General features: G+C 46.9%; 1 protein-coding gene across 2 annotated transcripts; it reads left to right on the plus strand.

The window, feature by feature from the left end:
* Positions 1-98: 98 nt before the first annotated feature.
* Positions 99-25,759, plus strand: GLYR1 (glyoxylate reductase 1 homolog). Of its 2 annotated transcripts, XM_075285411.1 has the most exons (17): positions 101-313; positions 2,205-2,241; positions 3,017-3,096; positions 6,212-6,353; positions 7,776-7,934; positions 8,908-8,991; positions 13,126-13,197; positions 14,197-14,247; positions 14,331-14,404; positions 16,573-16,672; positions 16,972-17,025; positions 17,607-17,717; positions 18,664-18,765; positions 18,849-19,011; positions 21,284-21,463; positions 21,612-21,736; positions 22,789-25,759. In XM_075285411.1, exons 1-17 carry the CDS (start codon positions 273-275, stop codon positions 22,861-22,863), a joined length of 1,650 nt encoding a protein of 549 aa, XP_075141512.1. In that variant the 5' UTR covers positions 101-272; the 3' UTR covers positions 22,864-25,759. The 2 variants fall into 2 exon arrangements, with proteins under 2 accessions (XP_075141513.1, XP_075141512.1); XM_075285412.1 differs by lacking the exon at positions 16,972-17,025 and having other exon boundaries at positions 99-313.
* The last annotated feature ends 244 nt before the right edge of the window (positions 25,760-26,003 follow it).

The following is a 26,003-nucleotide window of genomic DNA, read 5'->3' on the forward strand; positions in this document are numbered from 1 at the left end:
TGTTCTCCGACGGGCCGCTCCAACCAGTGAGTTACCTTCCCGCCTTTTCCTATTGGTGCTGGCCGGAGCGTGGAGAAAGTCGTGGATTGGTCGTCATTAATCACGTGGGCGGCGTCGTGTGACGTAGTTGTGGGCCGGTCGTCGCTGCTGCGTAGGTTACGAGCACGGCGGGTGGGGGGTGTTTCCTGTTGTCCCGGCATCCTCTGCGCAGTCAGTATTCCTTCCTATCCCCACATCCTCCTCCTTCTCCCCGCTCTGCCTGTGTCGGTAAGATGGCGGCGACTGTGAGTCTGCGACAAGGAGACCTGGTGTGGTGAGTAGTGCTGCGCCATAGTGACGGGCGGGCGCTCCGAGCTCCCCCTGCTGGGCAGGTATTATGCCGGACGGTCATGTGATGAGGGGGCTCGGTGTGTAGTCGGTGTGTGCACAGGGGGAAGCTGTAGGGGGCGCTAGAGATGGAGGCTTGTGATATGGTGTTTGCTGCATGTCCCTAGGGGCGGTGTGGCCTGTGAGCTCATCTCATGTCCACATGTGTGATGTGACCTGCGGACAGTTCCTTATTGTTAAGGAAATCATATTGGGGGATCTAGTACAGAGATCTAGTCTTCATAATTGTGTGAGGGGATCTGGTGCCAGCCCTCTAGGAGCCTTGTAACATGGGATCTAGCTCAGGAGTTCCTGGAAGGATTGCACCAGAGGATCTAGTCTTAGAGATCTGGGGATTAGCTTATCAAGTGATCTAGTTTTATCAATGTGGCAAGGATCTGGTCAAGGGATCTAGTGCCAGAGATGTGGGTAGGATTGTGGCAAGGGATATCGTGCCTGGGATCTTGGAAGGATTGGTTTAAGGGATCTTGTGTCGATTTTGTCCAGGGATCCAGTGCAGAGACCTTGGAAGAATTGTGTGGAGGGATCTAATATCAGATCAGTAAGAAGAGAGCGAGCATTGGTGACCCCGGAAGGATTGTGCCAGGGGATCTAATCTTGGGATTATTTTTACAAGAAGTATCAGATCTGGGAATTATCCTGTCAAATTTTGTAATCTACTGTTAACAAATTTTGTCTCCTTTCTGTGAAATCCTTGTGTCTGCCTCTCACTGTATGTTACTGTGTATAGAGTGGGGCGCTGTGTAATATGTAGACGCGGGAGGGTCACTTTAACCAGTTATATCTCCCACATTATAAATATCCTAATCCCTCATTATATTCTCTATGTTACACAGCCTGTACCCCATACACCGCGAGAGGCAGGAACAGCCCTCAGTACAGAAGCCAGGGTGCAGGATTTCACAGAAAGGAGACAAAATGTGTTAATAAAGTTTATTGCAAAATGTATTAGCGACACAAATACGGATAGCAAATCAGAAGGTGTCCTAAGGTTTTAGTTCTACTTTAATGATTGTGTCAAGAAATCTTCTGTTGGTAATTCTGGAAGGAAAGTATCAGGGGCTCTAGTAGTGGGGTCCTGAGAGGGCCACGTTTGATGATCTATTTGAGAATCTCATGAGGTTCGTGTCAGTGACTAGTATCGGCAATCCTAGACGGAGCAGTTCAGGGGATCTAGTTTTGGGACCTGGAAAGCATGGTCTGGTGACCTAGTCTCAAGAATTCTGGAAAGGGTAAGTAAGGTCATCCAGTATCTCTAGAGCAGGGGTAGGGAACCTTCGGCTCTCCAGCTGCTGTGAAACTACAACTCCCAGCATGCTCCATTCACTTCCATGGGAGTTGCAAGAACAGCAGAGCAAGTATGCATGCTGGGAGTTGTAGTTTTGCAACAGCCAGAGAGCCGTACGTTCCCTACCCCTGCTCTAGAGGTTTATATTGAGTGGCTGTAGCATGCGGGATCAAGTACCGGGGATCGTTTTGGGTGATCTTACATTAAGTATTGTGTCAGAGGATCTAGTATTGAGCATCACGAGATTGTGTCAAGGGTTCTAGTATCAAGGATCATATTTGGGGATCTTGGAGGATTCTGGCAGGTGATGGGTTGTGCTGATATTTGGCCTTGGGGGTTAAGAAGGGATCTTGTGGGTGGTTCAGGATTAAGATTTGGGATTAATGTAGGAATCAGAAGCCGCGATTAGTATGGGGATCAGTAGCTTGTTGTCAGAGTTCGGCCTATGTGATACTTGTCCTGTATCTTTGTGCTGTGTAATGTTGTGTGACTCTCGGATTCTCATCTTCATCGTCTTCTTTCTTTTTAGGGGAAAGCTGGGCCGGTATCCCCCATGGCCTGGAAAGGTGAGTGCGATCCTGCAAATTCTCAGCATGGACATCTGTGAAATGGATGCGTTGTAAAGAATTGTCAGCTAATCACTCCTGGGCTCCGTTTGGTCCTCCTATAATACTGGAGAGCTCCTTTAAAGGGGTTGTCTAGGATAAAATTTTTATTTTATTTTTTTTTAACTAGGGTGGGGAAAAAAAATTACACTCCTGTCTCCAGTGCAGTCTGGTAGTGTTTTCTTTCGGTGGAAGTCCCTGCCAAATGTGACCGCTGAGGTCAATAAGAGGGATGTCACTACCAGGGAAAAGTGAGTGGTTTGGTTTTTTTTCCACCTTCCCCGGCCTAATAAAAAAATTAAAAAAAATTAGCCTGGACAACTTCTTTTTAGAGGACCGTTCACCACCAGCACCAACTCCAGTTCTTCGCCTCTGTTAATAGTCCCTGCTCCATTGGAGTTTGCTCTCTAGCCCTCGCTATTCCAGAGCAACAAGCGCAGTTGGTTTTGGTGCCTGATGTGTTATTTAGAGTCTGTTATGTCAGACAGGGATGTGATTCAGAGCTATGACCATAGGCCACCAGTGTCAGAGCTCAGAATCGCACCCCTTGTCTGCCTGACAGTGCAGAGCCTAAATAGCACATCGGGCTCCAAAACAACAGCAACTGTGCTGGAATCAGGAGAGGGGCAGCTATTACCAGATGCTAAGAACTGGGGTGGGGAAAGGTCTTCTTTAAATCGCCTGAGGCTGACACTGCTGGAGATCTGCCATTTACTTATCTTCTTTTTGTCATCAGATTGTCAATCCGCCCAAAGATTTAAAGAAGCCGCGGGGCAAGAAATGCTTGTTCGTGAAATTTTTTGGAACTGAAGATCAGTAAGTATGACCGGCAGAAAGGAAACTCATGCTGACTGGCTGCCACTGGTCATGTGATGCACAACTATGTAGAAAGGGATTAAAGAAGAGCTTTCATGTCCTCAGGCACATGTGGTTTTATAGACCGCTAGAAAGCTGACAGTGCACTGAATTCAGCTCACTGTCGGCTTTCCCATTATGTGCTCCGGGGGAAGAGATATCAGTACCGTTACCGATAGCTCTTCACCGTCAGTAGGACAGTCTAGCTGGGAACGCCCCTCCTGATAGTGCTGTGTGTAGCGCTATACTGTCAGAGGGGGCCTTCCTTACCGCTCAGTGTCATGGCTGGGCAGTAAGAAACACCTCCTTCTGACAGTATAGCGCTACGGACAGCACTATCAGGAGGGGCGTTCCCAGCTAGACTGTCAGGAACGCCCTTCTGACGGTGAAGAGCTATCGGTAACGGTACTGATATCTCTTCCATCGGGGCACATAATGGGAAAGCCAACAGTGCTGAATTCAGTGCACTGTCAGCTTTCTAGCGGTCTATAAAACCACATGTGTCAGTGGGAGACTTTTTTTTTCAGCGCTGGAATTCCACACCAAATTCCTCACCATTTTCCTCCATGTGAATGGACCCTAATACAGGATGTAACTCAGGATCAGTACAGGATAAGTAATGTAATGTATGTACACAGTGACTGTACCAGCAGAATAGTGAGCGCAGCTCTGGAGTATAATACAGGATAAGTAATGTAATGTATGTACACAGTGACTGCACCAGCAGAATAGTGAGCGCAGCTCTGGAGTGTAATACAGGATAAGTAATGTAATGTATGTACACAGTGACTGCACCAGCAGAATAGTGAGCGCAGCTCTGGAGTATAATACAGGATAAGTAATGTAATGTATGTACACAGTGACTGTACCAGCAGAATAGTGAGCGCAGCTCTGGAGTATAATACAGGATAAGTAATGTAATGTATGTACACAGTGACTGTAGCAGCAGAATAGTGAGCGCAGCTCTGGAGTATAATACAGGATAAGTAATGTAATGTATGTACACAGTGACTGCACCAGCAGAATAGTGAGCGCAGCTCTGGAGTATAATACAGGATGTAACTCAGGATCAGTACAGGATAAGTAATGTAATGTATGTACATAGTGACTGCACCAGCAGAATAGTGAGCGCAGCTCTGGAGTATAATACAGGATGTAACTCAGGATCAGTACAGGATAAGTAATGTATGTACACAGTGACTGCACCAGCAGGCTAGGGAGTGCAGCTCTGGAGTATAATACAGGATGTAACTCCAGATGAGTAACATGTATGTGGTGGCTTTACTGTTTATATAACAAGTAAGTATTGGCTATACCAATAGATGGAAGTTGAACGCGCTCTCTTGGGATAAAAAACAATTGTTCCCATCGACAGGTAAGTATTTATTTATTATTTCAGATGACGCATTTCGGGGTATGGCAGTCGCACAGGATGCTCCACCCCTTCATCAGATCTAAAAACATATACAAAGAAATGCACTAATGACTGCATGGACATAAATTCTAAAAGTATTAAAAATATGTAGAACACCAACTATTACAACATAAATAATTTGGCAAGCATTGAAGTCTGGCGGCATATATCCTGGATATATATTAAACCGGCATTCTATGTCATACCAATGTGGATATATGTTCTGTAATCTGTGAAATAATCGGCATTATTAAATTTCAAGAGCTATTTTCTACAGTATATGTAACTAATAAAAAGAAACAATAGGAAGATTTATTCCTTTTGAAAGGTTGTAGTATACAATATATGAGAATATTCAGTGTTATTCCATTTGGAGGTTTTGGGAATAAATATACCTTTTAAAAATCTAAGGGACTGTGATTTAATTCCTTTATAAATACCAAATTATATCTTTACATATGTATACTTATTTTTGGTGTCTGGAATTAGCCAATAGTACACAGTTCATTCGGATTTGAATAAAAGTAACAACCAGATACATGTATAATCAAATCCATTACCAGAATGTGTGTTGGAAACAATGTAGCCAATATATATACTGTATATATCCGTATATACTCGAAGCCGAATTTTTCAGCACAGTTTTTGTGCTGAAAAAGCCCCCCTCGGCTTATACTCGAGTCAAGCAACAAAAAAAAATTATGTATTTTTTTGGGAGGAGGGGTGAATGACCAGCCACAATAGTAATGTATAGAATCTCCCATAAAATAGTGAGGAAAAAAAAAAAAAGAAGAAGCTTTAAAAAAAAATACAATAAATAAAAGTTGTAAATCCCTCCTTTCCCTAGAATACATATAAAAGTAGAAAATGACTGTGAAGCACAAACACATTAGGTATCCTGTGTCTGACAGTGCCCGGTCTACTGAATAAAGGGTATCTGCAGTGCTCCTGTTCCATCGGGAAGGGGTTAATAGGAGCACTGCAGATACCCTATAGTCAACCAGACTGAATTCCAAGTGGGGGGAAAAAAACAGTTCTCAAGCTCAGGGAAGGGGCAGACAGACAACCAAAACACCCCCTCCCCTTCCTCAGCATCTACTGCACCCAAAAACTCAGACCATTTTAATTTTTGAAATTTTCCAGTAGCTGCTGCATTTCCCCTCCCTTGGCTTATACTCGAGCCAATAAGTTTTCCCAGTTTTTTGTGATAAAATTAGGGACCTCGGCTTATATTCGGGTCGGCTTATACTCGAGTATATACGGTACATACATAAATGGTAGTAAAAACAAAATAATTACTTTTGTTTTCCAGCAGAGCAGCATGCAGTACTGATTGCACACTATTCAGCGTCTTTCTAAAGACAAAAACGCCACACAATGCCGCCGGCTTCGTGCCAAGCTTGGCTGCCATCGCGAGGTCGGCACTGTATGCATGCGCGGCTGGTCTGTCTGATGAATTTCCTCGGTGTACCAATAACTGCATATATATGCTCCTGTGACAGAAAAACCCTCCAGGTTACTCAAAGATCCGGAAGAAGCGCGGTCATTCTTGTTCACTCTACAAACATAGCTGCTGCTTCTATAATTAGTTCTATAGGTGTCATGGTGGACATTGACTGTAATAACTTGCTCTGTCCTGACTTCTGTTGTGTTTTCTCTCAGCGCCTGGATTAAGGTGGAGCAGCTGAAGCCTTACCACGCTCACAAGGATGAGATGATCAAAGGCAACAAAGGCAAGCGCTTCCAGCAAGCAGTAGATGCAGTGGAGGAGTTCCTGAAGAAAGTGAAGGCAAAGCAGGAGCAGGTCGGTGATAAATAATCTGGGTCTCCTCTGATTTGTGTCTCTCCTCACCAGTCTGGTGTAATGGGCAGTACTGGGCACACTCACTGCTGGTGTAGGGGGTTATCTTACTGGATACATACTGGAGAGTAATGGATTGAACTGGACTGATGTTTGTTCCTCCTTATCCTTTAGTATAAATTCCTTTAATTTAGCATGAGCAAAACGTGATACGTGCTGGTGATGGCTCCTGGCACGCTGGCAATATGCAGCGCTCAGCAGGGCCTGTAGTCTCTCTTCAAGACTGTTACATCTCATGGTGGTACTTCTGCACGTCGGTCTTATTGAACCGATTGGCCCCAAACTGCAGTACCAGGTACTGCCACTATGTGGTGTGTTGTGCTATATCTGGTATAAAATGAAAAGGCTTCAGCTGTTGCCTCTTCGGTCAGGGAGTCTGACGCCAACAATCTGGTTTTCATGACCTCTCATTAAGGATAAGGACAGGTCATCAATGTCAAAGTCTAGAAAAACCTCTTTAAATGGACTTTTCTAGCCTAGTTTCCGCTAGTTGTGGAGTATGATCAGACCTCAGGGTATTCCTGCTTTGTAAAAATGATGGGGTTAATTAGATTTTGCGTAGTCTGCCTCTCATTCAGCCATGTCTGCGTTTCTGTACTTTGCTCCCTACCACAGTCGTGTAGTTACTTATCTGCCATGTATCTACACATGAAGCCACCACCCACAGACATTAGAGGGAAAGGGGGGGGCAATCACATCCACTCCCACCAGACAAGTCATGGAGTCTTATTATCCTGTTAATGAGGTTTTCTGGGTTTACTTGTTGTAGTGCCAAGGCTTTCATGCTCACGATCAGCCCGTGGTGAAACGTAACAGATGGCACATGGGCATGATGTGGCATGACATTGGGTCTGTGGAGGCACAGGCAACTCTCATTTGCTTCTAGTGAGCCCAGGCCACATGGTTTACAGATATAGGACCTGTCCTGAGTTATGTCCTGCTCTCACGCCCACATACACGTGTACTCTGTTTAGATGAACACATCATTAGATGAAACCACTGAAGCTTCCTATTTCACAACAGCAGATGGAGATCCTGAACCAGAGAGGAGGTGATACTGAAAGTATTTTGGAAATCCCTAAAATTCATCCCATAGTGAATAATAACTTACTGAAACATGCCGGGTACCAGACCCCCCCCAATGATCTGATACAGATGACCTGCCCTAAGGATGGGCCATCAATGTCTGTCTTGTTTTGGCTTTTGACATTACATTATTTTGCTGGAGACCAGATGTGGATTACAGGCTTCCATAGTACACTGTGCACCGTTGCATCAGATCACTTGGCCAGATTTTCTTTCACACGGTTTCTTCTGGCCTTTAGAAGACGTCACCTAAAAGCCACATTTATTGTGTTTTCACAGAACTCTGGCGATGACAAAGGCAAAAAAGCAGAAGGCAAATCTAAGAAGCCAGCCGGAGAAAGGAAGAGAAAGTCCTCAGATTCCGGCTCCAGCTCACCTACCAAGAAATCCCGTGACCAGAGCCCACGTAAACGTGGAAGACCACCCAAGGAAGAGAAGGTATACACCACACTCAACTGGAAGACACCTGGGGCGCGACATTTACTATAGAAGCTATAGCAGATATCTCACATATAAGACTTGTCCTGTGGATAGCTGGTCAGCGTCCTGTTGCTGAGACCCCCATTGATCAAGAGAACTGCTATGACACATGTGTGACCATGGAACTAATGGAGATTACAGTTCTCTGTCGGTCCCATTGAAGTGAATGGAGTGTTGGTCGCACATGTGCATTACTGATTCATGCATTCAAGGGCCTCGGGCACCCCAGTTCTTGTGATTTGTGGGGGTCCCAATGGAGGGTCCACCAGCAATCAGATCCTTACTCCCTCACGGTTGGAGCATGACAGGGTCGCCAGAATCCATGCCTGTGCTTTTCTCTACTGTCTCGCGTCCAAATGCAGATACTGCCCCCTTGTATACAGTGAAAAGTTTTGCAGCTTCCTATTAGACAATGTTTCACTTCCTCCCTATTTTCAAGATCTGTTGTTGCCGTCCGTGAATGGGAAGAGACTGAAAATCTCTCCAGACATAACACTCCGCACAGCTGAGGGTTTGTTGCAGTTGTATTCAGTCCAGACCATCTTCTGTGAGCTACGCAATGTTGACTCCGGACTGATTCATTGCAGCAGACTATCAGGACTGGAGAGAGATGTGTGCTGCTGATGTATTTACACCACAGAGATTTGTCTAGACCAGACAGTCCAGAGCTTTCCACACTCCAGCTAGGACACTACAACTCTCAGCATGCTCTATTCACTTCTGTAGGAATTCCAAGACGAGAAGAGCAAGTATGCACGCTGGGAGTTGTACTTCCCCAACAGCCAGAATGGCTTTAGGTTGCCAACCCCAATGATACACTAAAACAAAGCATCAGCATCAGCTGTGAGAAGCTTTAGAGCAGTGGTGGTGAGAGAGAAACAAGAGCGGTGTTGGCTTTTTTCTGACGTTCTTCCCCCATGTTGTTATTTAGGACACCACATGCCCCCAGCCGAGCTCGCTGAAGATGGCAATGAAGACTGTGTCTCGGTTCAGCTGGCCTCCACCCACGAGCGAGGTAAGAATAGACCGGCAGCGCGTCAGCGCCTGGAAATACCACGGCGGCATCTGTGCAGGGGTGAAGCACTTGTCTGGCTGCGGCGACTCCTGTGTACCCGCCACACTGACATCACAGGGGTGGGCACCGGAGCGCAGCCTACAGGTTATCATGGGAACAGGACATCTTATTTGTTGCGTCTGGATTTTGTCTCTTGTATCAAAACTTACACTAAAGCATCATGTACAATAGTTACGTAATATTAATATGAGGTTCTGTAGTTTACTAACATGCTCTGCTCTAAGTTCCCACCACTTCCAAAATCTCTGCTTGCTGTCGGTGAATGGGGCAACGCTCCTGGTATCACCCAGACAATGAAATCTTGCCCTGTACTGGGTTCACCTCTGGCCAGGTGTCCGTCCGATGCAGATCCCTCTAATAGCCTCAGATTTCTTTTACAAGCCTGACTTTTTTTTTCATCCAGTGACTTCATTTAAAAAGGACGGACATTTGCTGGACCCCATTATAGTAATGGAGGGTCTGATAAGTTATTAGTCCATCCTTCTGGTCCTACGAAGGACACCCAGTGTAGATCTGAACTAAGTGAACTTTTAAAGGGGTTGTCCAGGACTGTACTATAGAGTTCCACTTTCTCTTCTCAGGCCAATGGTCACATGGCCATGCTGCAGCTCAGTCCCTTGTAAGGGGATGAGACTGAACTGCAATACCAAAAACAGCCACAATAATGTGTGGTGTTGTGTTTGGTAAAAAATGAAGGGGCCGCGGCCCTCCATACCATGTACCTGGACATTCCTTTTAACTACATACAGACCACCCAACGTCTTAAAGCTTCTGCAGCCGCAGGACAGAAGAAATGGCCGAATCCCCATAGAGCAGTCAGATACAGTTTATTACCGTCCCTTTTTTCCTGGACACTATGTGAGCCCCATGTATACAGGCCAGAACACAACAATGTCTCCTACTGGGTATCCACATACTCACATGTGCTGTCACACGGCTGTATTCACATGTATGTTAGGGCTAATAGGTCAGTACCAGACACAAGTGAAAGTCATGTTAGGCCTCTTATGACATTATGGGAGGGAAACTCATGGTATATAAAAATACATACAAAAAGAAACCAAAGAATGTCACTACAAACACTTACTACAGGTACGACCACCTGATTCTATCCATAACTCCTGTAACCATAATAGAGAAGACGACACAATGTAAGTGGCAGTAACGTTCAGCAAGCTTTGCATAAAAGAATACTAGAACATTAGAAACATTGCGTTGTCTTATCGGAGAGAAATGGAGGAGCTGAGCGAGCTGCAGATAATATTAAGTATTCTGGCCCAGTCTTATAATGTCCATCACCTCATGTGCAGGAGCTGACCCAGACTGATATGTATTTAGGTGACACTTAAATCTTATTTTTCTTTTCTTATATGCATTTTCTATTGTTTCACCTAAAAATGCAAAATGTAAAAATATCATAAAACAGTAATTTGCATAAGTTTTAGAGGGGTTTTTATGGGACTTGCATATGCTGATGAGCGCTGCAGCCTCTCCCCACTGCAAATGATGTCACAGCCATAATACAGTGTACAGTGCTGTGTCTGGTAGTCAGTGACGAGGCCGCAGTGCTCATCCCAATGCTGCAGCCTTTTTCAGTCTGCCCATATATGAAGGGGGGGCCTGGATGTTGGATTCCCACCTAGCACACATTGATGGCCTATCCTAAGGAATACAAGTCCCATAAACCCCCTTTGAAGCTCCTGTACTGAATCAGATGTGTGTTCAGTCATAAATGGAGTAAAATGATCTGGTTTTTAACTGGTTAATTATATCCCCTCCCCATAAGGCGCTCTGTTGTCTGAGACACTTGTAATGTAGCTCTTGCTGATTATGAGTCCAACAGGGGGCGCCATTGTCTATGACGTGTAAATCTAATGGTTGTGGTGACCTATCGAAGCCATGCAAGTATAGATTTTGTGACACTACAACTCCCAGCATGACCTGGGTGGTAAGCGAGCGGTGGTAAGGCCTGACTCTCCTGTAGAGGGAAGCGGCTCAGTTTCTCTCTCTGTTCGGTTACAGCGGACGGCGGACGACCCTCACTTCCACCACTTCCTGCTCAGCCAGACCGAGAAGGTAGGCCACGCCCAGAATGCGAGAGCAACACCGGAGGCCATGTCTGGTCCTCTCCTGCTTTTAGCATCAAACCATCGTACTTCTCATAGCGCAGGGAGTCCGGTGGCCATTGTGGCATACAGCCGTATATAGTCAGCAGATTTGTATTGTATACTATGGTCACATCTCAAGCTGCAGACCATCACCTCTCACTGCTGCCCCCTACTGGCTCATTGGAGAACAGGGGGTATATTTGCTCTTCTATTCTTGTAACTTTCCCAGAAGTGTGTGGAGCATCCTGGGAGTTGTAGTTCCCCAGCAGCTGGAGCACTGAAAGTTTGTGATCCCAGCTGTGGACAGTGTATAGAGGGAGGTGTAGTGTTATAAGAAAATTGGAATATACCTCTTGCAGTGCTCAGTACAGTATGATGAGGGGAGCTTTGGATGTAACTAGAGTATAAGATACGATGATGCTTATCAGTTCAAGACAATACAGCAAAGTGATCAACTTGCTATGTGGATAGAAATAGTTAGAAGATAATCTGATGGTGTGTACATAGGCTGAGGCCACATGGGCTGAATACTCACAGGGGCATTCAGCAGCAGGTGCCATAGCAAAATTCTCCCAAAATGGGCTGGTGTTTCCTGCGGCTCACCTGCAGGTTTGTCTATGTGCATTGCCCTGTGAATTTTAGCTGCAGCTTCTGGACATTTTAGCAGGTTTCGTCTCTAGCAACTCTGCTCCTGTGATCACTGCCCCTGTGGCCCCGGCCATAGTGATGTGCTGTTTTTTTCTGTAGGGTTTGTGCAGAGCTTAAAGGGGTTTTCAATCCTCAACCCATTTTTCATCCTGAGGACCTATATACAAGATAGATCTAGTATGTGATCTGTTGGGGTTCAACACTCAGACCCCGCGCAGATCAGCTGTGCTAGTGGATGAGGAGCACGTGCAACACCATTGTGCAGTGTACAGGGCTGCTTCTGGACCCGGATGCTGCTGCATGGGCTGATATGTGCCGGGTCTAGGTGTCAGACCCCCAACAGATTACATACTAAAGGATACGTCATCGCTAGGAAAAACTGATTTGAGTCCATAAACCCTTTTTAAGCTAATCCGAGCAAGCCAAACGTCAGCTGAAAGGGTTTTCTCAGGACTTCTCGGGGGGGTTGGGAACCAGATTGAACCCCCATGTAGGTTGTGAAACCCTGAATGAATGGATCTACCATCCCGTATGTGCTGCTGCTTACAAGTCTATGGGACTGCTCAACAAAGCAGAGAGGAAAACACAGGACTCTGGGGGTTTTTAGCAAAAACTTTGCTTCCAAAGCCAAGAATGGATTCGAAAAGATTGGGGAATATACAAGAAGTTCTTCTACTTCTCCCTCCTGTTAAATCCACTCTTGGTTTTGGCTCAAAAAGCCGCAGTAAAATATGCAAAAAGAAACTCCGCTTTTCTGCATTGTGAGGCCTGAAGCCTGCCAGGACAATAGAGTGGCCCTGCAGGAGAAATGTCCTCTACACCGGGGAATCTTGGGAATTTGAGGGGACAGCGGCACAAACCCATGCTGAATATGTTGGGCCCCAGGTTCTACGCTAACAAAAAGTTGGCAACCGATGGAAGGGAGAATGACTGCAGGATCAGACTACACACTGTTTGTAGAGATGAGCGAACACTGTTCGGAACAGCCGTACGCTCCCATAGAAATGAATGGAAGCAGCCGGCACACGGGGGGTTAAGCGACCGGCCGCCGACAAAGCGTACATGCCAGGTGCTTCCATTCATTTCTATGGGAGAGTACTGTTCGGATCGGCTGATCCAAACAGTGTTCACTCATCTCTAACAGTTTGTAGTCTGTTACCAAGGAGAAACACAATAATCTCCATAGAAGCTGTATACACAAAATGACAGATCTCTAGCTCCGAGTTGCTTCATTATTTGGACTATGATATGAGGGTGCAGAGCGCCTCCAGGTGTCAATGTTTGGAATGATCCTTTCATGTTCTGTTTCTCACTCCAGGAGGACGGAGCGGGTGACAGCTGGCTGCTACACGGGCACAGGACGCTTGGCACAGAAATGGTGTTGAAGAAGGTAAATGTGATGCTGCCTAATGGGTTGATTTGATGTCGGCCTTCTCCTGGTTATGCTTCTGGATGACTCTCATTACATTGGCCACACAGCTTTTCCATCAAATCTGTGTAGGATCCCAGGCTGTCATTTCACTCATTTAGATTAGCAGACTTGCTTGTCGGGTGACATCCCCAGTGGCTGTCTGCGATCAAAATATTGATAGGCCATCAGTTTCCAATCACAGAGGTCTGACTCTGTCAGGTGTCTGAAGGGTCAGGGTACACAGATAAGTGCCCCAGCCTCGGCCTACACACTGGGCACATAATGGCAGGGTACTGGAGTATTGCTGGTAAGTGAATGGGGAAAAGCTTCTGTACCCGGCACTGGCCAATGTAAAGAGTGATGAGGCTGCAGCACCTGCCCAAACCTGAGGACCTCTTCAGTCCAAAGATCGTCAGGCGCGCCCGGGAGTAAGACCGCTATCAGTGTGATATCGGTTTCCTGTTCTAATGATGGTGGTATACCTTTAGTTGCCCAACTTTCCTTGCAGTATGACTTAGGAATAGCTGAATAGCCCTCATGCTTATGGCTGTGTGTCCCGGCCTCCTCATGCTTCTAATGTCCCGTACTGTATACATAGAGGACTACAGAGCTGTGAAGTGGCAGGGACTCCTAGCATCATGGATCACTGGGGAATATATGGTCTGGAGGCCTTAAAGGGGTTGTCCAGAAACATGTCATAGTGATGTTGCAGAGCCGTTGCTTGGTGAGGGTCTGGGTGCTGAGACCCTCACACAATTTGCTGAAGTGAAGGGGCAGAAGTGTCAGCGGAGTGCTGCGGCCCTTCACCTCTGACGTTCTCTGCTTGGTTGATCCTTCTAAAGCTGGGATAGTGTTAGTATGCTAATAATTGTATTGTGGGAGTCCCCCGCCTCTAGCCATATATTACCGCACTTGCTGGGGGTCTGTTTCACTGGTGTTCACAATGATATTAATCTCCTTCCTGATTTGTGTCCCCAGCCCAGCGTCACGTACCAGGCCATCAGCAAGCGGCTGAAAGTATCAGATGAGGTGAGGCCGGCTCCCCGTCACTTGGCCCTTCATCCGGACCCTTCTCCTTTGGCACTGACGTTGCTCTTGTTTTCTGTTCACAGGACACCGGCTCAACCTCCATCCAGGCAGCAGATAGTACAGCGATCAATGGCAACATCACCCCCACAGACAAGAAGTAAGTCTCCTACCTACCCAGCTAGGTGCTGATGCCCAGGAGTGCCAGTTACTTCAAGGGCCGTTGATATGTTTAGCTCACAGGGAATTGTGTAGACGATGCAACTGTAACAAACCCTCAGTGGTGAGCCAGCCTCAGCATGTGCTCAAGTATGTTCCTATTCACTGATGAAAGCTTTACTAGCATGGCTTCCTGGGAGTCTCATAAGACACAAGTTCTGATACGTGCTGAAGTACAACAAGACATCCAGTCTCTTATTTTGTTTCTCTTATATAGCGCCGTCATATTCTGCAGCATTTTACAGACATTGTGGTCACTGTCCCATAGAGGGCGCACAATCTACATTCCCCATCAAGTATGTCTTGAAGTACTCCTCATAAACATGGGGGGAATGTACAAACTCCTTGCAAATGTTGTACTTGGTCACTGAGTCACTGTGCAGCCATAGTCTCTTGGGTGCTATTGTCTCCTTAGGGCCCCTTCAAGCACATTTGAGGCCCAGTTCACACCTGCGTTCGCATTTCCGTTCGGGGAGTCTGCTTTGGCGACCCCTTGAATGGAAACCTATCTGCATAAAAAAAGCGGTTACCTTAGACCACAATGGGGTCCGTGTAGTTTCGGCACGAAAAATGCGGAGAGAAAAGAGCCGCTTGCAGGACTTTACTCTCTACATATTTCATGTGGATAGGGGAATGGAATGACCCCACGTAATTGTGAACCAGGCCTAAGTGAGAGCTATATAAAACAGCATAAAATAAAAGCCGTCTCTGATGCCTCAGGCAACCAATCACAGTGCTACTTTTATTTCTAATTCTGTTCTTGAAAAATAAAAGCTGTGCTGTGATTGGCTGCTCTGGGCAGGGTCTGCCTGTTAGGTTTTCAGTGCTTGACAACTCCATCGGTTTCAAGCATGATATATACATATATACATACTAGCCTCTGCCCCCAACTTCGTCTGCGGGTAGTTGGCGTTGATGATCTGCCTATATTCAGCAAATTTGCTGCCATCGATGGTTTGCCTGCTTCGGCATTTCGGCAGCTCTCAAGCTGTCCTGCTGCTGAACCTGTTCCTCATGCTGTGCCCGTGATTGTTCTGGCATGTCAGCACCTCGCCGGTGCATCATATAATGAGCGTGTTGCTGATCCGCCTGCTCCGGCGTTTCGGCAGCTGTCAAGCTGGCCTGCCACTGAACTCGTTCCTCGCGCTGTGCCTGTGATTCTTCCGGCATGTCAGCAGCTCGCTTGGACGCCATATAATGAGTGTGTTGATGGAGTCGATGATCCCCCTCCTCAGCTGCGCTTCAGGAGAGCTCTGTGACTTCTGGCTTCCTTCATAGCTCTCATTGTTGGCGACAAATTAGATTTTATTTTTCCAGGCATGTTGAAAATTGGCAAACTGCCTATTTGGATGAAAGGTGTTTGCCCATGTCTTGGAGCAGATCAGATAATATGCAAATGGTTATACACACTGAGGGTTAGTATGTGTTTACACAGAGAGATAACAGACCTGGCTGAGATAAGGAGCTGCTCAGAGCTGTTTAATATAGGACGTGAACTTAAATTCATAACAGTCAGGAAGCCATGTCATTTACCGGGATGAACAGTAGCCTATATTTTAATCGAGGTTACAATCTATCTATGTGCCGAATTTCATTCAAATCCGTTCAGCCGTTTTTGCGTGATTGAGATATATATATATATATATATATATATATATATATATATATATATATATATATATATATATATATATTTATACACACACACACACACTGTATATATATCTATCACCTCTCCAGCAACCAGCAGAACAGGGGTCCCTTCGTCCATGTGACCACCACTGTAGTCGCTTCTATTGGACATGGAGGTAGCGATCTTCCTCAGTATCAGGAACCCCTGATCTCACTGGTCACATGTTTATCACCCATGCCATGGATAGTTGGACGGACGCTTTTAAAGGGTTAAAGCCTATGGGGGAGGGGACTGAAGAAACCATGCCACTGCCTGGCACAAGCCAAAAGTACAGTTTTCTATATTTCAGTAATGAACTTTTAAGTGACGTCCGGCCGCAGGAATTTTGGCACAAAAAGAAAATCTGATTATAATGCTCCTTGTGGGACGTTCTCCTCGTGTGGCCTCTGACCTGTTTAATCTCCTCCCTCCTTTAGGATCGGATTTCTCGGTTTGGGCTTAATGGGCAGCGGCATCGTATCCAACCTGCTAAAGATGGGGCACACAGTGACCGTATGGAACCGGACTGCAGAGAAGGTAACGGACTGAGCGCCCGCTCCGGAGTATTCATTGTGTGTCATTCTGTGCATCACACCTGAACGTCTAGTCTGGAGGCTGCGCTCATTGAGGGTTGTAGTATCCCACCGGGGGCGGAGCTTACCTGCATCTCCTTTTGTGGCCAGCCGCTGGCGCCGCGCATCACGTGTGATCTCATACTTCATTGGAATCACTGCAGCGCCCCCTGTGTGTTCAGAGCCTTCAGTGCTGACCTGTGGCTTTCTAGTCTGTTACTGTCAGCCCTGAGAATACCAATCTCCATTATTTCTCTAAACTAGAACACGACTGGAGGAATTCACAGTGAAGTGTGGGATCCAGAGGAGAACAGCAAGGTAAAGACGATTCTTTCATCTCACAGCCTCTGGAAAGATACCAGTCACCAAGTCGTCTGCGTTAAGGTTGTCGGCCATTTATTTGTTTGCACTGCCAATATGGCCACGGTCACAGCTCCACAGTAGTTGGCACTCTGCTTTCCTGGGGTTTTAAAGGGGTTTTCACATCACAGAGCCATGTGGCATGTCTCATTATGTTGGTCGCACCTGTACTGACGGCTGCCATGTCTGCTCTGGCTCTACATCCACTTCTATGGGAGTTTAGGCAAGGGCACTCCGCTTTTTTGGAACTGCCATAGAAGTCGCACATACATAACACGTCCACAAAGGCTTCGGCACTAGTCTCACTGGGTCCCCCGCTTCTGGAGGTAGATGCAAGTCTCTCTAGGATCCGCATCTACAGATGCATTTCCAGGGACAAAATGTGTAATGTTAAAAAAAAAAAAAAAAAATTCATCCAAAATACAAAAAAATTAAATGATTGTCAAACTACATTCACGGCCTCTCATGGCTGATAACATGTTTAATGTTCTTTTCTTGTGTTTTCCTCCTCTGACGCTTCTTCCTTCCGTTTCGTGCAGTGTGACTTGTTCATTCAGGAGGGCGCACATTTAGGCAGGACTCCGGCGGAGGTGGTCTCTACCTGCGACATCACATTTGCCTGTGTGGCAGATCCCAATGCAGCTAAGGATGTATGTATACATAAGTATAATATGTTATATCACAGTGATCTGACTGCTCTGCATTCTGGGATATATACAGGGACTCGCATACTTTTACATCTGCCCCTCCCTCCCATTGAATAGGCTTGTTTGCTATTTTACATGTTTTTGTAGGTGTTTTTTGGGGCTGAATAAAGACACCCCCTGAAATTCCTGGGATTTCACAGGGTGATTTCTATTTCGGTGATTTCTATTTCAGTGGGGCTGGGGTCTTAGTATCAGTATGCAGATGAGATTTGTGTAAGTCTCATCCTCATCCATCATGTTGCGCCTGCTGATCACACTGGATAGATCACACTCTATGTGGCTCCTATCCATAGAGACTGGTGGAGATGGCAGAGCACTGGACTCGGATATGTACAGCAGTCCCATAGAAATGAGCGGAGTGGCAGCACACGGGTGACTAGCGTTTCGTTCATACAGGGATACCAGGGGTCCAACATGGTCAGACTACCACTAAACTACAACTTCTCTTCTATCGTGGGTAGGATATGCTGTTTCTGGGGCTGGACCCTTCTAAGCTCATCACCTAATCACAAGATCTTGCTGGGTGGGGGGGTCCGATAACAAGAATAGGGGTCCTGTGTCCCACATTCAGCTCTATAAGACAGATGGTGCTTTCACAGCTGCGCCCATTCTCTTGAATGGGACTGAGCTGTAATCGGGACATGTGATCGATGAACATGACCTCACATGACCTGTGAAGATGGCTGATCTGTGGGAGTTCCAAGGGTTGGACCCCTAGTGACCTTCAATTGATACCCTATCCTAAGGAATGATGGGAAATGTAGCTGCCGGTTTACAGTCATTTTTTAAACAATGGGTCATAAATAATTGACATAAATAAAGCATTAAGTGTGTCTGGGCGGGGAAGGCTGGTGGGTTTGGTTTCATTGTTCTCTCCTCTTGCTTTTAGCTGGTGCTAGGACCCAGCGGGGTGCTGCAGGGGATCCGTCCAGGGAAGTGTTACGTGGATATGTCTACGGTGGACCCAGAAACGGTGGCTGAGCTGGCACAGGTAACATGACGCTTCTTTTTAAGCTGCACCTGATATCTTAACCAGTGTGCAGACCCCTCATGTCTCTGTTCTCCCACCTCCAGGTCATAGTGTCTCGAGGCGGCCGCTTCCTGGAAGCCCCTGTGGCCGGTAACCAGCAGTTATCTAATGATGGCATGTTGATGATCTTGGCGGCTGGAGACCATGGCGTCTTTGAAGATTGCAGCAGCTGCTTTCAGGCCATGGGCAGGACCTCCTTCTTTCTGGGTAATCTCACTTGCTATTTAGCAGATCTTCTTACAAATGACAGGTTATAAGAATATGGGTCAGCAGCACAGAGTATTTATGGAGAGTATTGTGCTGGTCTTGTCAGGGGCAATGACTTGTCGTATGTGCAATGCTGGTGTATGTTCACACGGAGGGGTTTGAGAAGGTCTTCCGTCTCCTAATACTCACACAAAATCAGCCCTGTGGCGCGATGCCAAAACCGAGCCTGTGGGCTTGCACGTGATCAGTCGCTAATACAATAGGGCAGTGATGGCGAACCTTTTAGAGACCGAGTGCCCAAACTGCAACCCAAAACCCACAAAATTTTCGCGGAGTGCCAACACGACAATATAGACTTAATACTATGCGGATCCACAATTGCGGACAGTTACTGACCAAAAATTACAGTCATGTGGGGCTTTACAGAGCTTTCAATAATACAAACAACGTTGTACTGAAATGTAAAGGTCTCGGCATTTGGTACTTTGAACAATTAATTTTCACTATTTACATCGCACAGGATCTGTTTTATAGTTACCGTGTAATATTCTTACATCCTGTACTAATATCACGTCTGCTATAAAACAGATACTGTGTGATATAAATAGTGAGGGGACCCCAGACAGTATTATATGCTCTGCAGTGGGCCCACCACACAATATTATATTCTCCACAGTACCACAGTAGCCCCCCAGTGTTATATGCTCCGCAGTAGGTGTCCCCCCCCCCCCCCCACAGGATTATATGCTCCACAGTGGCATCCACACACAGTATTGTGTGCTTATAAATAGCCCCCCCCCCAGTATTATATGCTCTTTAGTACACCCCCCAGTATTATAAGCCACCCCAGTATTATAAGCCCCCCCCAGTATTATACACTCCCCCCAGTATTATAAGCCCCCTCAGTATTATACACTCCCCCCAGTATTATACACTCCCCCCAGTATTATACACTCCCCCCAGTATTATAAGCCCCCCCAGTATTATACACTCCCCCCAGTATTATAAGCCCCCTCAGTATTATACACTCCCCCCAGTATTATACACTCCCCCCAGTATTATACACTCCCCCCAGTATTATACACTCCCCCCAGTATTATACACTCCCCCCAGTATTATACACTCCACCCAGTATTATAAGCCCCCCCAGTATTATAAGCCCCCCCAGTATTATACACTCCCCCCCCAGTATTATACACTCCACCCAGTATTATACACCCCACCCAGTATTATAAGCCCCCCCAGTATTATACACTCCCCCCCAGTATCATACACCTCACCAAGTATTATAAGCGCTCCCCCCAACATCATATACACAGTGAGCCACTCTCATACTCACCCCTGAAGAGCCGCCGGCATCCACCTTCTTGTCACTGGCGGCGCTGATGACGTCATCGCGCCCGCGTCGGGGCAGAGGTCAAACTCTGCAGCCAGTGTAGGCCGCGGTCGCGCGATCCGCGGCCTACCCTGACAGCTTTCAGCTGTATGTGCATTTGCACATACAACTGAAGGCAGTGATCGCTCATCAACGGGGAATCCTGTACCGGATTCCCTGTTGGTGAGCGATCCGGGCGACCGCACGCGTGCCAGCATGGAGGGCTCTGCGTGCCCTCTCTGGCCCGCGTGCCATAGGTTCGCCATCACTGCAATAGGGTGATCGAATGTGGGGCCCCGTACCACGAGTTTCATGGTGATTCCGGCAAGATCAAGCGGGACTCACAAAAAAGAAGTGGCCGTCACCGCCTCACGATGGGGTGTAGATTCGGGACTGTTTTCTCCTCAAATTGCGCTTGAAATTACGACGTGTGAACATACTGCTAGTGTGTATGGCATGACTCCATGAGGGGGACAGCAGCACAGAGTATTTCAGGCATGGATTGTACTGACTTCTAGGGTACATAAGATCTCATCACTTACTCAATATATTAGGTCATGATTCCATTAGGCAGTGGAAGGAGTAGTCTGCTGCAGCACAGAGTATTTCAGGAGTGGTGTGTGCTGATCTTCTGGGGTACCCTGACCCGCGCACTTGTGATTTAGAGCTGCAGGTTATGGGACCGTGTCATAAAGAGGAGATCAAACAGACAGAAAATAAAAAAGCAGAGTCCTACAGCAGCACAGAGCACTTCAGGCATGATTCTGCACAACTGTGAAGCTCCTCCACCATCTGGTTTTAGGGCATATGTAGAAGGAACTACTGTACACCGGCAAGGCATTGTATACATGGTCTGGTAGTGTGAACACTGCTGTATTTTGTCTTTCTCTCTTCTAGGGGAGGTGGGGAACGCGGCCCGGATGATGCTCATCATTAACATGGTCCAGGGCAGCTTCATGGCCACAATAGCAGAAGGCATGACCTTGGCGCAGGTGACCGGTCAGTCCCAACAGACCCTGCTGGACATCCTGATCCAGAGCCAGCTCTCCAGTATTTTCCTGGACCAAAAGTGCCAAAGTAAGAACGCCCACCCCTCCCCCATCTCCACCGCTTGTCACTGGCTCCTTGTTCTCTGTCTGTACGCCGTGAAATCACCAATGTCCCGGCCTCATTTTCCGCTCTAGTTCACGGCCGCCTCTGTCTAACTGCACGTCTCTCCTCACAGACATCCTGCAGGGAAACTTCAAACCAGACTTCTATCTAAAGTACATCCAGAAGGACCTGAGGCTCGCCATCGCTCTGGGAGACTCTGTAAACCATCCTACCCCTATGGCTGCCGCAGCCAATGAGGTGAGGGCACACTGGGAGTGCAGGTGGTTTAGCAGTGATGTTTATGGGTAATAGTGAGAGCACTGATGTGATTCGCTGCCGTGCTCTACACTGGCATATTGTATGAGGCCATCGCTAACGGATTCACAAGCTTAAAGGGATTATTCCAGGACTTGAAATGAACTTACCTAGTCCGGGTATTTGTTGCAGCCGGACAGGTCATGAACAGAACCAGTCTGCTGCCCTCGCTCCTGGCACCTGGGTACAGGCCTGGTTCTGATCACATGACCTTCCTGGAACTTCCAGGTCCACCTGCAACAAATGCCCCAACCAGGTAAATTAAAAGGGGGTTTCAGGACTATAACACTCGCCTGTCCTTAGAACTGGGCATCCCTATCAGATCGGTGGGGGCCGGAGTATCATCAGTCTGCTTGCTGAGTGTACTATGGCGTTTTGACAAGTACTACAGCCTGTTCATTACTTACTTAGCATAGCGCTGTACCTTGTATTGTGGCTATGCTTGGGATTGCAGCTCAGCCCCATGCTGCATAGTCATATGGCCAATGGATGGGAGTGGAGCTCATCCAAGTGCCGCAAGCGCTTCATACAGCTGAACATTGGACTTTACCAATCTAATATTGATGGATTATTCCAAGGATAGGTCAGTATTATAGTCCTGGAGACCCCCTCTAATGGGCAGATTTATTCCTTTAATGGCGCCTATATAGTATGGATAGCCAAAGATCAGCCAGTGGTTATTCCTCCAAACCAGGGCATGTTATCAAGGGAGAGCTGAGACCCCTCCATACACTCTAGAAAGTTGGATACTCCTGAAGAAGTCTGAGGGCTTGGCTGTCTTTCATCTAAGGCTAAGTCGAGATATTTTCCGCACCCAAACCCATAGCAGCCCCCACCAATCACATATTGCTGACCTGTCCTAAGGGTATCCTCAGTATACAAGTCCTGGAATACCCCTTTAAGGATGATACAATTTATAAGAGCAGACCGTACCTGCTTTACTGCCCCCTTGGCCACGACCCCACCTGATCTTCACGTCTCTTTCTATCCATCAGGTCTACAAAAGGGCGAAAGCATTGGACCAATCTGACAACGACATGTCGGCGGTGTACAGGGCCTACATCCACTAGTCGCTCCACTTCCGGTCTCTTCACACGGTCCGCCTCTGTTCTCTCTTCTCCAGATATATATATTTTTTTCCTCTTTTCATTTGGCACCAGCCTCTAGTTGTCCGTAAACTGTCGGCACGTCGGCTCCTCTCCGGGCAGCGGTCCTGGACTCGGTCCGGCCTTGCACTAATGGCGACAGTTCCTTCACCGTAGTGACCTGTTCTTCCAGAGTGGACCCTCCTGGTGTGCAGGACTTGTAGTTGGAGTGACGCCCTCCCCACCCCCAGTGCACGCTCATCTCGAGGACCCTCCACTTCACTGCTGAAGGACACACGAACGTTACCTTGTAGACACAAGAACGCCTGTCCTCCAGATGACTACTTTCTTGGAAGATGATTTGCCTAGTTGTACAGTGCACAAGATTTTTTTGTTTCTATTTTTTTTTTTTTCTGTAGGATTTCCCCTGCGTTTCCTTCAGCTGTCGGTGGCGCTCTTACTCTGATCACCCTCTTTTTGTTTTTCCTACATGGACTGTACTATAAACGTCTGCAAGACAGCAGGTGGTGACCACAAGTCTTGCCCCCTGTAACGCAGCTGATTCCAATATTATTGCTCTGCTGGGGCAAAACTACAACCCTCAGTGTCCTCTGCCTGTCGTGGGCATGCTGGGGGTTGTAGCTTTAAATCGGCTGGAAAGCCACAATTTGTTACAGATATTATTCAGCAGTTTTGCAACTTCTCTGCTTGCCTTCAAACCTGTTCTATACTCTGGTTACATCCAAAGCTGCATTTAGAATTGTGCTAGCATTCAGGCTGCCCGCCGGTTCATTGCCCACACATTTGATAGATGGATGCACTGCATTATGGGAGATTTTGTTTCTTTAGTGAACGCACTACATCTCCAATAATTCAGTGCGGCGTATATCTGCTGAACTGTCTAGTAGTATCTGCAAGTGCTGGAAACTGTTTTGCATGCTGCTTTGGATGTCGTGTGTAAACCCAAGCAAAATAAGGATTTGGTTACTCTGCAGTTTTAAAAGGGGTTAAACGTATTGAAACGTATTGAGCCATAGGATAAGGCTACATGCATGCAACCATGTTCTTGGTCAGGGTGCTAGTCGTGTTTCTTACAGCTAGTACACACACACACACACACGTGTTATTTTCTGTGGGGCCCTGTACATATGCCCATGTACTATCACGGGTTGTGCGTGGGGACCTGACCTGAGGCAAAAGTCAGGATAGGTCTTATACCCGTCCATGTTGTGGCCTGGGCTTACTGAACGAAATCTGTGTCTGTGAAGGCAAAGGCAGCGCGCTGATGTCATCCATGTGTCGCCCTGTTGCCTACACACGTACACATTTGCATGATCCCTGTCACTCCTATAAGTCATGAGAACGAGGGTCCAGTGTCACCCATTCGGATAGAGCAGCTGTGGAGGGTGTGCGCTGCCACTCCCATGTAGTCTATGGGGCTGCACTACCTGCCAGTTCCATAGACTTTGTCGAGCGCTAGTGAGCATGCTCAATTGTCACTCCATTCAAATGGGGGACATGCTACCCCCGTTCTAGTGACTGTGGGGCCCCAGTAGTTAGACCCCCACCAGTCCTGTGGAGATCCTATAAAAGCCCCTTTAGGCAGAGGCTGGTAGTGCAGGATTCTCTACAGTAGCGTTGCCCGTTCCCAGATGTTGCACTTGGCGCCGCTCCCCGACCTTTGCTCCGAAGCCTTCGGCCGTATCGTTAGTAGTGGCAGCTAAACCCGTCCCTTCTGGTAGATAAAGAAAATCGCCTTTCCGCATTTGTTTTTTTTTTTTTTTTTTACTTTCTATTTTCTTGGTCAAAATTTTTTAACAAAATCCTTGTTTTATTTATTTAATTTTTAGTGGATTTTATTGTGCGTTTTACTTTTTTATTTTGGTTCTTTTAACCACAGGAAGTTCTACAGTACGAATGTGATAAGCTAAGAGTATTTGTGGTGAGGCTCGGACGTGCGGAGGAGGGAGCATCCTGCAGGATTTCCTGTGGGTTGAGTAGTGGGGGGGGGTGCCTAGCAATAAGCCCAAGTGCATCATCCCAGAGATAGTCTCTTACCTTAAAGGGAATGGCCATCTTGTCACTTCATGTCAGATTAGATCCAGTTAATTTCTGTACCTAGCAGTTTTCTGCTACACCGCTCCAAATCCCCTGCATAGACAGTTACCAATATTCTGCCTACTTGCAGCCACCACTAGGGGAGCTCAGGAGCCTGCTACATTCTGTGTAATCAGTATGCAGTAAGCTTCTGAGCTCCCTCTAGTGGTGACCAGAGGCAACTAGAATTTTAGAATGAATATCAGCCCAGGGAGTTTGGAGCTTTGTATCAGAAAAATATATTACACTATAATAAGGAAGGTGGACATTCCCTTTAAGGTGACTGTAGATGCCCCGACAGGTTATAGATATGAGCAGTTTAGCTTGTGAGCTATAGACATGGATGTTTCCACCCCTTGAGTACTGCTTGGAAATTCTGACGTGAATATTAATCTCTGCACAATACCAGAGGGGTCTCCTTTCTGTAGAGTAGTGGTCTCCAACCCGTGGCATGATGGGAGTTGTAGTTGTGCAACAGCCAAAGAGCCACAGGTTGGAGATTAGTGATCCTGGACCGAATGCAAATGTATTCACACCCCCTAAATGGCTATGGTACCGAGTGTAAGGTTATAGTGCAGGACGTAGTGAAGAGCAGAGGCGGTGAGCAGCAGAGCCCGCGCCGTCAGATCCCCCTCCTCCTGCCTACCTGTGAATAGCGGACTCCACACTGCCCCCTTTAGTTTTGTTTTTTGATTGTCGCACACGCCGTAACTTCCCCGCTTTCCCTCTGATCAAGCTTATCCGGTAACCTACTTTTTGGATTATTTTTATTGTTTATTTTGGGGAGGGGGGTGTTGGGGGGGGCATTGTGAAAGGGGAAGGGGCTTTTATGTTTTATAATTAAAAGTTTTGTCATTGGAATATAGTGTGGTATACGGGCGGGGAGGGCGCGGGGAACAAGTGAGTTTTGTGCAATTAGCAATGCTACTGGCAAACAATAAAGCCTTCCTTGTTAATTATTTATATGGCGCTTCATTCATTCATTCATTCTGGTGACATCTGCTGCTGGGAAAGCTGGGTGACAACTA

This window comes from Leptodactylus fuscus, chromosome 8 (assembly GCF_031893055.1).
Source record: "Leptodactylus fuscus isolate aLepFus1 chromosome 8, aLepFus1.hap2, whole genome shotgun sequence".
In the NCBI taxonomy this organism is placed as follows: Eukaryota; Metazoa; Chordata; class Amphibia; order Anura; family Leptodactylidae; genus Leptodactylus; species Leptodactylus fuscus.

Excerpts from the sequence above, each read along its gene's own strand:
- GLYR1 (XM_075285411.1), top strand. The coding sequence starts at position 273 with ATGGCGGCGACTGTGAGTCTGCGACAAGGAGACCTGGTGTG. Across the intron at positions 7,935-8,907 it reads GACCACCCAAGGAAGAGAAG|GACACCACATGCCCCCAGCC; the intron begins GTATACACCACA and ends GTTGTTATTTAG. Across the intron at positions 18,766-18,848 it reads CGGTGGCTGAGCTGGCACAG|GTCATAGTGTCTCGAGGCGG; the intron begins GTAACATGACGC and ends TCCCACCTCCAG.